The following is a 13,910-nucleotide window of genomic DNA, read 5'->3' as shown; positions in this document are numbered from 1 at the left end:
AGTGATCATTTGAGGCCCTCACCAAACTTTAACCCGATAATATAGAAAGTGCGCTGTAGGCTACAGTCAGAGATGGCAGATTTTTTTTTTTTTATAAAACATTTTTCAGGGGCTGATTTACATACATCGAGTATACCAAACATCATGGACACCTTCCTAACATTGAGTTGCATATTCACTTTTTCTGCCTGTTCCCAAAAGTATTTGGTGATTGGCGGGTAGGCTATTTGGCGAGCAAACAGCTCGGCCCTAAAGTGTAGACTTAGGCACTAATGCCAGATGGCATTAAATACCTAAAGAAAATAAACCCAATGTAGCCCTATAGATATAAATTGCATAAGAATGATAAATCCATAAAAAGGCATTGTTTTCTTTATTTAACCCACCCTTCTCTACAGAGGAACTTTGGAGCTCTGTCAGAGTGGCCATTGGATTCTTGGTCAGCTCCATGATTGCTTGGTGATTCTGTGTGGTTCCAAACTTCTTCCATTTAAGAACGGAGGCCACTGTGTTCTTGGGGACCTTCAATGCTGAAGACATATTTTGGTACCCTTACCCCGATCGGTGCCTCAACACAATCCTGTCGTCTCAGAGCTATACAGACAATTCTTTGACCTCATGGCTTGGTTTATGCTCTGACATGCAATGTCAACTGTAGGACAGGTGTGTGCCTTTCCAAATCATATCCAAACAATTTAATTACCAAAGGTGGCCTCCAATCAAGTTGAAGAAACAGCTCAAGGATGATCAATGGAAACAGGATGCACCTGACCAAAATGTTTTTAACCTGTTTTTGCCATGTCAATATGGGGTATTGTGTGGAGATTGTTGAGGAATATTTTATTTAATCCATTTTAGAATAAGACTGTAAAGTAACAACATGTGGAAAAGGGGAAGGGGTCTGAATACTTTCCGAATGTATGTTTTAGGAATATAATAAGGTACTTTAAATATTATTTTTCAACATGATTTTACTCAGGCAAAAACTACTGAATGAGCTCAAAAACATGCTATGATGTATTGATTTTGATGACTGGGGTGAACATTTTTGTCCTGGCTAGCTATATAGAGTAGTCATCTGAATAACTGGAGCACCAAAAATGTCATTGACACACTGATTTTGTGAATCACTGGCACAGTGTCCCCAGGTTAATTGAGCATAACACATATAATCCTGGCATATCAATGAATCAAAGCTGGCCTCTGTGGGAGTGAACAGAGGTAGGGAATGAACTGAAGTATTTGTTATTAGCAAATCACATCACTGCGAGGCGTGGCTCAGAATCAGAGACATATGGTGTGCCACTGTGTTCGAAGATCCTCAGAGAGGTTCGGAGGGAGATTGACTGATTAGGGATAAAGCCAATGGATATGGGTAGGGACATTTTCTATTGGACAAGGACTTTTCCACATTCTCCCTATTGGGTAACAAAGGCCATTTTTGAGGTATTGAAATAATACACCGCAAGTATATAAAAAAATGTATATTAAAAGAGCGGAGCAGCCTCAGTATGGCACAACACCAAACATATCGAAATATGAGCGTGTATCATTGGGTGCATAATGGAGCGGCAGGGTAGCCTAGTGGTTAGAGCATTGGACTATTAACCGGAAGGTTGCAAATTCAAACCCCTGAGCTGACACGGTACAAATCTGTCGTTCTGCCCCTGAACAGGCAGTTAACCCACTGTTCCTAGGCAGTCATTGAAAATAAGAATTTGTTCTTAACTGACTTGCCTAGTTAAATAAAGGTAAAATAAATACAAATTATGTGTGAGAGACTGTTTTGTGAGACTCAGATACAGTGTGTTCTTACCCCATTCTCATTGTGCTTTTCTCCACTTCTACGGTTGGCCTGCTCTTGAGATTGCTGGCTCCCTGCAGGGGGAAAGCACAAACACTGAGTACACTCTAGACCACGTGTCAAACTAATCATTCAATCTGGCCACAAAAAAAATAATTTAACCACCAGTGTTATCATTTATTTTTTGATGTAAAAAAATAAAAATTCATGTAGATCTCAATAGACATGGAAATGAGTAAAAACAAACAAACTGTAGAAATGATAATGGACCTACATTTCCAGTCTCTTCACTCTGTACAGCTGGCTAACAGTCATTGAAACGAAAGCTAGACAGTCAGGAAGCCTAAAATTCTAAAAGCGATGGATAGAGAACTATTTTACTTATTATTTTTACAGCGAGGAATTTATCAATATTAAGTGCGGACCTCAGTGAAGAACAAATGCAGCCCGCGGGGAAAATAAGTTTGACACCCCTGCACTAGACAGTATATCTGCAAACACACACGGGTAGATGGGTTTTGGGTGTGCGGTGAGGTCTCAATGTCGCTGTCATTGTATGTGTTTTTACAATTTTCCATTGCTACTAACTGGTTTTGTCAGACAGGAACCCCTCAGGGACAACTCTTAATTTACGAGTAAATACTAATAAACAGAGAACCCTCTTCTGCTGAAATGGGTCTTATTAAGTATGCAGATGATAAATAATAAGTGTGAGTGAGTGAGTAAGTAAGAGCTGGCATGTGATGGACTGGGGCCACTTCTCTGTGTGTGTGTGGGGGGGGCTCTGTGCCTTTGTGTTCCCGCCCAGTGGAGGGTTGACTCTCTCCACTGAAGACACCATCATATTCCACCTCACTGAGCCCAGGCCGAGAAAGAGTGATGAGAGAAGACAAGTGAGTACACAGGGGTAAAAGTAACAAAGAAATCCTGTGACTGAAACTTAAGTCGATCTCCGATCGATTGTCTGGGGCCAAGTTAATCTCCCTTTTCCCATGAGAAAGTCATGACCATCATACTTTTTAGGGAAAGAGGATCATCTTGTATTAAACTGCGAGTTTAGCCAATTCCAGTCCCCTTGATTAGGGGGCCTGGGTCCACCCTGGAGGAATTTTTATTTCGAACGACTGCGAAACTAATTTATGGTGGCTTTTTTTTAAAGGACATTATAACGCAAAATTTATTTTTAAAATGGTGACACCATCTAAAATATAATTTCCACCTCCAGAAATGAGCCAAATAACATATTGGTAAAACTTATGGTACAATTATTTTTACATATTGGACCATGCTTATAGCCTGGTCTACATCCCTCAAACTCAACTCTGGGACCTCAAAATCAGTTCCACTGCGTTTTTTCATCATCCCCCTCTAACCAGGGACTGATTTAGACCTGGGACACTAGGTAGGTGAAATTAATTACCAGGTAGAACAGAAAACGAGCAGGGTCCGGACCTTATTGGGTAAGACTTGTATACCCATGGTCTATATCATCAGGATGTGCTATTAGCAACAAACAAAAAACAATAACAAATAAATATGAAAAGACCGAACTGCTTTCAAAATTGTTTTAAGATTTATTGTGCATTGACTGCTTGTCAGAATACGTTTCCCTCACTATGGCTCTCGCAACTTGAAAGAGCCTGGAGAGGAATATTTCTCTCACATAGAACACACAACCAGTCAATTAGGTAAATAGGTAAACTATTCTACTATAGGGTTGTCTGTTTTATTAACATTATATGGCAAAAATAGATAGTTTTAGCACAGAAAGTTGCATCCGGGGTGATACTTTGCTTGAAGCTACAGTAGGCTACACACAGCTATTTGAGTCGAGCACTGCAGTGGTGTGCATTATAGGCTATTTAATTCACTTCATCTAAACATCGAAGTGTCAGCAACAATCATTAATGTCAGTTCAGTGCACACTGCATAACAGAGAAAATGTGATATTTGAGAACACATTTATTCGGGAATATATTGCGTAGAATAGACATGCTTCTGTATTAGGCCGTGTCATCTCCAAACCATTCACCACCACCCAACCTCTCCAGAATCAATGTGATGGAATTCCGTCAGAATGAATGAGAACTTTAACCCCTAAGTACAGTAGAAAGTAAGGTGAAGAGGGAGGGATAGGGCATCGGAAAAAATAGACGATTGAGGGGCTCAAATCAATTAATTCCCAGATTCCTTGCATCCTTCTCAGAAGTATTAGAAGAGAAGGTCCAAAGACCCTGCCCACGGACGTTCTTCTCCAATACGTTTTAAGAAGGGAGGAGAGAAGATGCAAAGAAATGATAAAAGGTTCATTAAGGGTAGAGGAGAAAGGTAACATGCTTGCATTGGTGTTCCAACGCAATTCCTATTAACACTCATGGCATTTCAATGCGTGACAGTTGAAGCATACCGGCAATAAAACATGCTCAGGGACAGAAAGCCCCCTTTCCAGTGGCAAAATTACAGTGGGCCTATTATTTATCATTTGTGACCAGCGTAGATGTAATACAGTTACAGTGCCTGCAGAAAGTGTTCATACCCCTTGACTTATTAAAAACGTTGTTCTATTACAGCCTGAATTCAAAATACAGAAATATCGCATTTATAAAAAGTATTCACACCCGAGTCAATATTTTGTAGAAGCACCTTTGGCAATTACAGCTGTCAGTTTTTCTGGGTACGTCTCGAAGAGCTTTGCACACCTGGATTGTGCAATATTCGCCCATTATTTTATCCTGGAAACTTCCCAGTCCTTAACGGTTACAAGCATACCCCTAACATGATGCAGCCACAGCAATGCTTGAAAATCTGTAGAGTGGAACTTAGTAATGTGTAGTATTGAATTTGCACTAAACACTTTGCATTTAGGACAAAAGTGAATTGCTTTGCCACATTTTTTGCAGTGTTACTTTAGTGCCTTGTTGCAAACAGGATGCATATTTTGGATTTTTTAAATTCTGTACAGGCTTCCTTCTTTTCACTGTCAATAAGGTTACTATTGTGGAATAAATACAATGTTGTTGATCCACCCTCCGTTTTCTACTATCACAACTATTAAACTCTGTTTTAAAGTCACCATTGCTGAGCGGTTTCCTTCCTCTCTGTCAACTGAGTTTGGAAGGATGCCTGTATCTTTGTAGTGACTGGGTGTATTGATACACAATCCAAAGTGTAATTAATAACTTTACCATGCTCAAAAGGGTATTCAATGTCTGCTTTTTTTTTACCCATCTACCAATAGCTGCCCTTCTTTGCGAGGCATTGGAAAACCTCCCTGGTCTTTCTGGTTGAATCTGAGTTTGAAATTCACTGATGGAGGGACCTAACAGATAATTGTATGTGTGGGGTACAGAGATGTGTCAGTCATTCAAAGATCATGTTAAACACTGTGCAATAGTAGAGTCAATGCAACTTATGTGACTTGTTAAGCATATTTATACTCCACTAACTTAGTCTATTTAGGGCTTGAATACTTATTGATTCAAGGCATTTCAGCTTTTCATTTATTTATTTTTGTAAAAATGTCCACTGACATTGGGTATTGTGAGTAGGCTAGTGACACAATCTCAATTTAATTCATTTTAAATTCAGGCTGTAACACAACATTTGGAAAAAGTCCAAGGGTGTGAATATCTTCTGAAGGCACTGTGTGCGCGCTTGCCTTTGTTTGCCTGTGTGTGCACATTTGCCTGTGTGTGTGTCAGTTACAGATAGCAAAGGGGTTACTATTGCACCCACCTTGATCACTGCTTTCGGTGGGCGAGTCCTCGTGCCGGAGAAAGAACTTGACCTCTTGTTTTCGGGGTCCCCACTTCTGCAGGTGCTCGAACATCATGTGCTCAAAGGGGATTGCTCGTTCTAGGGGTATGGGAGGGACAGAGAGAATTGTTTACTTCAGCCATCATTGATTTATTTAATGCCTATATGTTTGCTTGTATGCAATGTATGTGGTAGCATTTTCCATGGCAATAAAGCCTTCTGAATTTGAGAGAGAATTGAAAAACAGGAAAAGGCAGAATCAGGTGGCTCGTAGCTGTCTGAATGACTAGTCTATAATCTGCTTATCCAGCGTCTCAGAGTAGGAGTGCTGATATCGGATCAGGTCCCCCCTGTCCATGTAATATTTATTGTGATCTAAAAAGGCAAAAGTTACCCATAATCAGCATTCCTACTCTGAGATGCTTGAAACATACAGTCCTTGGGCTAGTGAGGGACAGCGAGAAGGAAAGGAACAAAGAGAGAAAGAGAGCGATTCAGAGAGAGAGAGGGGCAGGGGGGATCTTAGCCCACCCCATAACATTCTTTACCACAGCAGTGATGGCACTATAACCAGTAGAAAGCAGAGTTCTCCTGGTTGAGCAGAGTGACTGGACCAAAGCAGGAGCTTTAAAAGCACTTAAGTGAGCTCCTCCGCTTGAGGCAGACTCATGCCGACCGCTGGCCCCATTCGTTCCCATTACAGCTGAGCCAGACTCCTCACACAGGCAGAAAGGAAGAGAAGGGCAGCGTGGACGCTCCCCCCTCCCCTCCAAAAACTTGAGCTCTGATGAAGACTAGATAGTTCCGGCTGTGCTTTTCATCAGTCTTTGGTTGCGTCCCAAATGGCAAAAGCAGTGTAGTATATAGGGGACAGGGTGCCATTTGGGATGCAGGTTCTCTTCAGACATTAAATGCAGACAGCGGACACACCCCGCTGTCAGTGTGCGCACACACACACACACACACACACACACACACACACCATGATTGCTTCCCTCACCAGAGTTCTAGCTGACACACCCGTGTCATCAGTGTTTTGCTGAGAGGGACCACTCCTCGAGATAAACATGACATCCAGCCAGCGTGTTTATTAGCCCTGTTACGTAATCCCATTTGGCTAGCTCCTGACAATACAACTCCTCTGTGTGTGTAAACTGTTCTCCTTTGTGGAGAAATCTGTGGCAAACCAGTATTTGTGTATGTGATGGGGGTGCTCAACTAGAATTTATTTTGTTTCCATAATTCAGGCATTTTGCCTAACCACAAGTAAAATAAACTGGTCATTACTCCTGCAATTGGCATAGGCCACATACAATTGACAATTCCCTCAAAAATGTAGTTATCCCTTATAGTGCACATCTGACTACTCAAAGATCCACTTGTCTCCAGCAGTAGTTTCACAGTTGTTTCTCACACGAGAACTAGTTATTACTGTAGTTTGACTGGTATGTACGGCTCAGAAAAGCTCTCTGACGCAGAAGACAACACTTTCGTTGTTACTATGTGTAGACAAAAAAGTGTTTCCTTTCACAACGCTTATTTCCAATTGGAGCTGACTGTGTGCTACATGCTTATTCATGCTCAAGTCTGAATGCAGCCTAAGTAGAGAAAGCATGTATCCCAAACAACACCCTATTCCCTATTTAGTCCACTAACAGAGCTCTTTGGGCCTTAGTAAAAGCAGTGCAGGGAAGAGAACTATTTGGGATGCACACAGAGCATTGTTAGGGTCTCAAAGCACAAAACTCCTTCACAATTTGTGTGGTAATGAGAGTTGTCAACATGTAGTTCAGATAAAGTGGTTGATCAAAAAGTCTCCATTTCAACACTGACCTAGTCTAGTTGGCAGTGCACTTCAAGTCCTGAAGAGCCAACATATGAGCAGGCTGTTACTCCAGCCAGTACCCGACTAAATAGCAAGAATGAAAATGAGCAGTGGAACTGGACTCTAGGTCAAGATTGAAGTATACCTGCACTAGAGGCTAGGGTAAGAAGGCGCTTGAGGAGGAGATTCGAGACGCCGTCACTCTCTTACCGTTGCCTCGCCACACTTCGGCAAGGTGGCAGCCGCTCTCGCCAGGCTCCTTGCAGAACTCGACCACGTCGCGGCACGATGTCTCAGGGGTGATGGGCACCTCGGTCAGTGCCTGTTCCCCATCACTTAGGTACACTGTCAGGATCATCTGAGCGGGAGAGAGGGAGGGAGGCAGTTATATTCCCTGCTATTGGTTACGTTGAGTAAGCAGTAGTACATTTAAGTCACGGGACAGGTTTTGCTCCCCCAACACCTAAAACAGATCTAGATCTAGGGTCAAAATTTAGCATAAATATTTAGGCTAAACGTTAGCTACCCTTTGCCAATCCAAACTACACGTGCTTCATGTGCTCAATGGTTTCAGTGCCTTCAGTTTGCTAGCAATGATAAATAGCTACCAAAAGCGATTGATGTGGATTTTCAATTATGTTTTGAGCCATCTATCAGTAATAAGCTCCCTCGCTCTCTGCTTTGAGCATTGGACAATCAAGCCACGACCAACCCTGTGTCCTGGCTGTAGCTTGAGTTGCGTGTATCCTTAGCACACACTGCTGTGGAATGTGTGTGAATAGGTTTGGTGGAGCTCTTTATGGTAAACGTCACAGAGGTTTGTGGAATACCACAGACTGACATCAGTTCCTCATAGGTGCATTGACATCTGATAACACTACCCCTTCTGAATCAGCAGCCTATATGGGTTAACTCAATGGTCTGGTGATGATCATTATAACTTTCATTCATAGAGAAACAGAAAAACAGCTGCCAGAAAGCCTTTTTCTATGGATCCATTTCTGAAAATGTTCAGGGCCCCAAACATATTTTCTTCACTATTCCTCCCTCCCTTCTTTCCTTCTTAACGTAGCACTCACAGGTTTTAATGTGCCATCAAGTGTTACCCATCAAAGACTGTCAGTGTTTGCCACAAGAGTCCCCCCAGAACTCAATACACACACTTGATTCAGTCCAACGCTCAAAGCAGAGATGGAGAAAGCTAATTACTGATAGAACCATGGTTGAGAACATAATTAATAACACATGTTCAAGATACCGCCACTTCTAGCCTAACAGCATAGCCTGCATCAGTCACAATGGGCAGTCCTTCACACTTCCCACGGCTGATCTTGCCTCAGCAACAATGAACCAAAATCTCTATGACATTAGAATGAGTGGCATTCCCTTCTGATTGCAGCGAACACTGTAGCACACATTACATCCAATCCCACACTGACCCCTATAACCCCACTGCAGTTTTGGGCAGTCAGACAAGATTTTATAAATTAAAGAAATATGGGTGAAAATTCCACATGGCCAATCTGGGGGAAACGTGGAGCCATTACCCTATTGATTATATCCATTCAATCCTTTCATATCTCAAAAGTCCATAGGGGGTCTTGCTATGGGTCGATTTGGGATAGAGCAATAGATTCCACCAAGAGAGCAGCAGGGGGTAAGAGAGAAATCATTGGCCTTCTTTTCCACAGAAGGGGGGTAGACAAACCCAAACATGATGCAAATGTAGAGCGCCAATCACACCAACCAAGACCAGTTTCCACAACTAGTGCCAACAGGCAATCCCATACCAATGAACTTATCTTTGTCCTCTGCTTTCTTATTTTCAAAATGAAACAAGAAAGGATAACATCATTTTCTGAGTAAATGCATTATTCAGGGGAGCGGGCTCCAGGAAAGTGGTAGGCAGTGTTCGCCCTCTTCTGATGAGATTTAATCGGGAAAACGGGGATGAACAAAGATTACCACTGCCAACACTGGACATAAGAAAATTCAGAGCGCAGACTCTCTAAGCCCCTTGTCTCCCAGCAGAATCCCTCCATTAAGATCCACCTCAACATCAATATATCAGATGAAATCATAATCACAATACCAAGCAATTCTTTTAAGTGCACTAAAACAAAGCCTATTGGACCATGACGGATAATGCAAGAAACAAATGATCTTGCCAAAACCTACCAGGGGGAAAAAAATTGTCAAATGATCTGTTGGTATTGAACGCTCTTCCTAAAATGAATAGGATCTGACTTATTATAGTATACTGCAACCAGTAGCCTACATTTCAGATCTAAGTATGTGCATATGGTAATAAACAAGCTCTATGGCAAATGGTGGCAATGGCCAGCAGCACACTCAGGCTCAGCAGTCAACACAATCAAGAATTACTGACTATCCACTCAATCGCATCATTCCAAAATAGGGGAGGCTCATCCCCAATGCAGCATGCTCACACACAAATATTGTTTTGACCAATTTTTTTATTTTTAAATAATAATAATTGTCCTTTCTGGCTCAGTTGGTAGAGCATGGTGCTTGCATCACCAGGGTTGTGGGTTCGATTCCCGAGGACACCCACACGTAAAATGTATGCGCGCATGACTAAGTCGCTTTGGAAAAATGTGTCCGCTAAATGGCATATTATTATTATATTCCAAAATATGAAATTCACAAAGGTCAGCATTTCTGTCATGCCATGGGCTTTTTATGCAAATGTATGACCGTCTTACAAAAAAATGCCAAACCGCTGACACTTCTGCCAAAACACAGGAACCACGGAAGTGCTAGTTTGACCAATCAATGGCCTCTGCCCCAGCATTGACATGGGTCACCAATAGCGTTGCTGCAAAACAAAGGTTAGATGGATGACAAAAAGACTTCTCACTGGGCAATATAGAGAAAACAACAAGCATATCGACAAGGACCTGGCACGGGCAGGCAAAACTGAAAACAGCAAAGGTTGTTGTAAAGATTTAGCCGAGACAATTTCACCTCGTAAACGACCAACACTGGCGTGAGACAATGAGAGTAAACCACCCTTGAATTGAAACTTGAGCAAGACAGATCTCACCTCAAGAGGAATACTAACCACCCTCCCATAGCTGCCGTTTCTGCCTGTGGCACTTCCCCCTTTAACTGCTGTCCTTCTCCTCCGGCCTTCCTTCTTCCCCGGCCGGTGGCGCTCCTTCACCCAGGTACGGTCCTTCGAGAGGCTGACCAGGCCGCGGAGCACTATGGTCACAAACTTCTTCATTATGCACCCCCCCGCCGCGTCTTATCGCCCTGCCACTGTAGACTCCAAAATACACTCAAGTAAACGGTATGAATAATAAACGCTAGGCAAGCGTCAAGGTACGCAGTAGCGAAGGGAGCCCTGCAGAGGAGTCTTAGGAGGAGTGAGCCTTGCTTGTTGTGTGAGCACCAAGGGATGGAAAAGAAAGGGAAGCAAAAGAGGGAGAAAGAGACAGAGACAGAAAGAGAGAGAGAGCGAGAGAGGGAGGGGTGCATCCGCAAGCCCCCCTCCTGAGCAAGGCTCCCTGGGGCACACTGGTGAGTCGAGCACCGATGACACACTGCCAATGTGTGGGCGGGCCTTGCTGTGACTGACAGATAGAGGATCCAACCCTGGCATCGCTTCAAGTCGGTGACGGCTGAAGTAAGTCCCTCTCTGGGATTGTTTCAACAACTGCTTCAGGCAAGCAATCCCCCGTCTCTGGAGAGCATAGATGTATCGCGATTTGCGAATGAATGGGCAGTGGAAGTGGAGAGAGAGGGAGAAAGAGCGAGAGAGCGAAGGAGAGTGAGAGAGAGGAGAGAGGGAGGGAGATGCATGCCATGCCTGCTCCCTGGTTGAAGGATTCACATGGTCATCAATTCTGACCACTCTAATCACATTCATATCCCTAGCGAGGAGTGTGGACGCCTCAAAACAACATGAGAAAAACAAAACAAAGAAAGATTTAGAAAGCCATTTATTGCTACAATGGATTTAACCAGTTAAGGTACTGTATTTTTCAACAGTTACAGCACAATCTAGGACAATGGTCACTTTAGTGTGCATGTGTAAATTGTCATCTATTTTTCAGAACTTGGAGCCTGGAGTATGTCAGCTCCAGGGTTGGAAACATTTCATTGTAAATAGGCCTAAGTCAATTCTGTGAGCGAGTTGGATATCTGATTAATGAACCTGAAATAAATCCTTATCGAGGACAGATTCCGTGAAATTGTATGGGGAATATATTCAATAGGCTATATAACAGACGTGCTTTTCAAATTGTGGCCTTGGGTCCATCTCAACTGACTTAAGCAAAAACTTGCAACATTCCCACAATAGCCATTATCACTCGTGAAGGGTGAACGTCATCATTATTTAGGAAAAACCCTTTCCACCATTAGGCTTATATGGTCAAGCACCCAAACATTGTATTTTTAGATTAAACACTACCACAATATTTCAAGTGATATATAGCCCTTGAAATATCCAAGCGCAACCTTAAATAATAAATCACCAAGGAAGTTAGTTCTAGCTCCCAAATAAGCTCCCACTTTAATGAAAATACTTTCAAAAAAGGGTCATTTTCTTTTCGTCTGCCAACCAGCCAGGTTCTACATATGATGAATTGCCCCATAAAAAAGACACCTACTACTTACTGTATCACCATGCAATGTTAAACGTTAGTTGCATCATTCCTCATCCGTTTAGTGCTTATACAGTAAACCGCAATATTTAGTTGATAGAGATCGAGATATATATATATTTCTGGATTCAAGGTTAATTGGCATAAACCTGATGCTATGCCAGTCTCTACAATTAAATCCATCAGCCATGGTTGCCCATTTTAATTTCAAGTAGAAACAATGTGGTATGAATTATCTGTGCATTCTATTGTCAGATAAGATAATATCAATATTCCAGTCCACCAAAAAACAGAAGTTGTTAAATCTTAGTTTACGTGGAAATGTATACAATTAAAATGGTGCTTGTTCCTAAGTTTAACTACAGTTGAAGTCGGAAGTTTACATACACTTAGGTTGGAGTCATTAAAACTTGTTTTTCAACCACTCCACAAATTTCTTGTTAACAAACTATAGTTTTGGCAAGTCGGATAGGACATCTACTTTGTGCATGACAAGTATTTTTCCAACAATTGTTTACAGACAGATTATTTCACTTATAATTCACTGTATCACAATTCAAGTGGGTCAGAAGTTTATATACACTAAGTTGACTGTGCCTTTAAACAGCTTGGAACATTCCAGAAAATTATGTCATGGCTTTAGAAGCTTCTGATAGGCTAATTGACATAATTTGAGTCAAATGGAGGAGCCTTTTGCTTGACATCACAGGAAAATCAAAAGAAATCAGCCAAGACCTCGAAAAGAATTGTAGACCTCTGGTTCATCCTTGGGAGCAATTTCCAAACGCCTGAAGGTACCACATTCATCTGTACAAACAATAGTACGCAAGTATAAACACATTGGTACCATGCAGCCGTCATACCACTCAGGAAGGAGACGTGTTCTGTCTCCTAGAGATGAACGTACTTTTCTTTGAAAAGTGCAAATCAATCCCAGAACAGCAAAGGACCTTGTGAAGATGCTGGAGGAAACAGGTACAAAAGTATCTATATCCACAGTAAAATGAATCCTATATCGACATAACCTGAAAGGCCGCTCAGCAAGGAAGAAGCCACTGATCCAAAACCGGCATAAAAAAACAGATTACGGTTTGCAACTGCACATGGGGACAAAGATCATACTTTTTGGAGAAATGTCCTCTGATCTGATGAAACAAAAGTATAACTGTTTGGCCATAATGACCATCGTTATCTTTGGAGGAAAAAGGGGGAGGCTTGCAAGCCAAAAAACACCATCCCAACCGTGAAGCGCGGGGGTGGCAGTGTCATGTTGTGGGGGTGCTTTGCTGCAGGAGGGACTGGTGCACTTCATAAAATAGATGGAATCATGAAAGAGGAAAAGTATGTGGATATATTGGAGCAACATCTCTAAGACAGTCAGGAAGTTAAAGCTTGGTTGCAAATGGGTTCCAAATGGACAATGACCCCAAGCATACTTCCAAAGTTGTGGCAAAATGGCTTAAGGACAACAAAGTCAAGTTATTGGAGTGGGCATCACAAAGCACTGACCTCAATCCCATAGAAAATCTTTGGGCCAAACTGGAAAAGCATGTGAGAGCAAGGCCTACAAACCTGACTCAGTTACACCAGCTCTGTCAGGAGGAATGGGCATAAATTCACCCAACTTATTCTGGGAAGCTTGTGGAAGGCTCCCCGAAACTTTTGACTCGAGTTAAACAATTTAAAACCAATGCTACCAAATACTAATTGTGTGTATGTAAACTTCTGACCCACTGGGAATGTGATGAAACAAATGAAAGCTTAAATAAATAAATCACTCTTATTATTCTGACATTTCACATTCTTAAAATAAAGTGGTGATCCTAACTGACCTAAGACAGGGAATCTTTACAAGGATTAAATGTCAGGAATAGTGAAAAACTGAGTTTAA

The 13,910-nt window shown here is 42.0% G+C and overlaps 1 protein-coding gene across 4 annotated transcripts in view; it reads right to left on the bottom strand.

Annotated features, from left to right (window-relative positions):
• The window catches only part of ppp1r13bb (protein phosphatase 1, regulatory subunit 13Bb), an 81,125-nt gene that overhangs the window by 40,695 nt on the left and 26,520 nt on the right, over nt 1–13,910 (bottom strand). For all 4 annotated transcript variants that reach the window (XM_024420543.2, XM_024420544.2, XM_024420545.2 and 1 more), the window contains 3 exons: nt 7,596–7,743; nt 5,540–5,659; nt 1,817–1,878 (listed from right to left, as the gene is read on the bottom strand). In XM_024420543.2, the coding sequence (XP_024276311.1) occupies nt 1,817–1,878; nt 5,540–5,659; nt 7,596–7,743 (330 nt within the window). The remainder of the gene's footprint in view (nt 1–1,816; nt 1,879–5,539; nt 5,660–7,595; nt 7,744–13,910) is intronic.

The sequence above is a fragment of the Oncorhynchus tshawytscha genome, linkage group LG05 (genome assembly GCF_018296145.1).
Source record: "Oncorhynchus tshawytscha isolate Ot180627B linkage group LG05, Otsh_v2.0, whole genome shotgun sequence".
In the NCBI taxonomy this organism is placed as follows: Eukaryota; Metazoa; Chordata; class Actinopteri; order Salmoniformes; family Salmonidae; genus Oncorhynchus; species Oncorhynchus tshawytscha.
The sequence above is the reverse complement of the archived record's forward strand: the minus strand, read 5'-3'. Positions and strand labels throughout refer to the sequence as shown.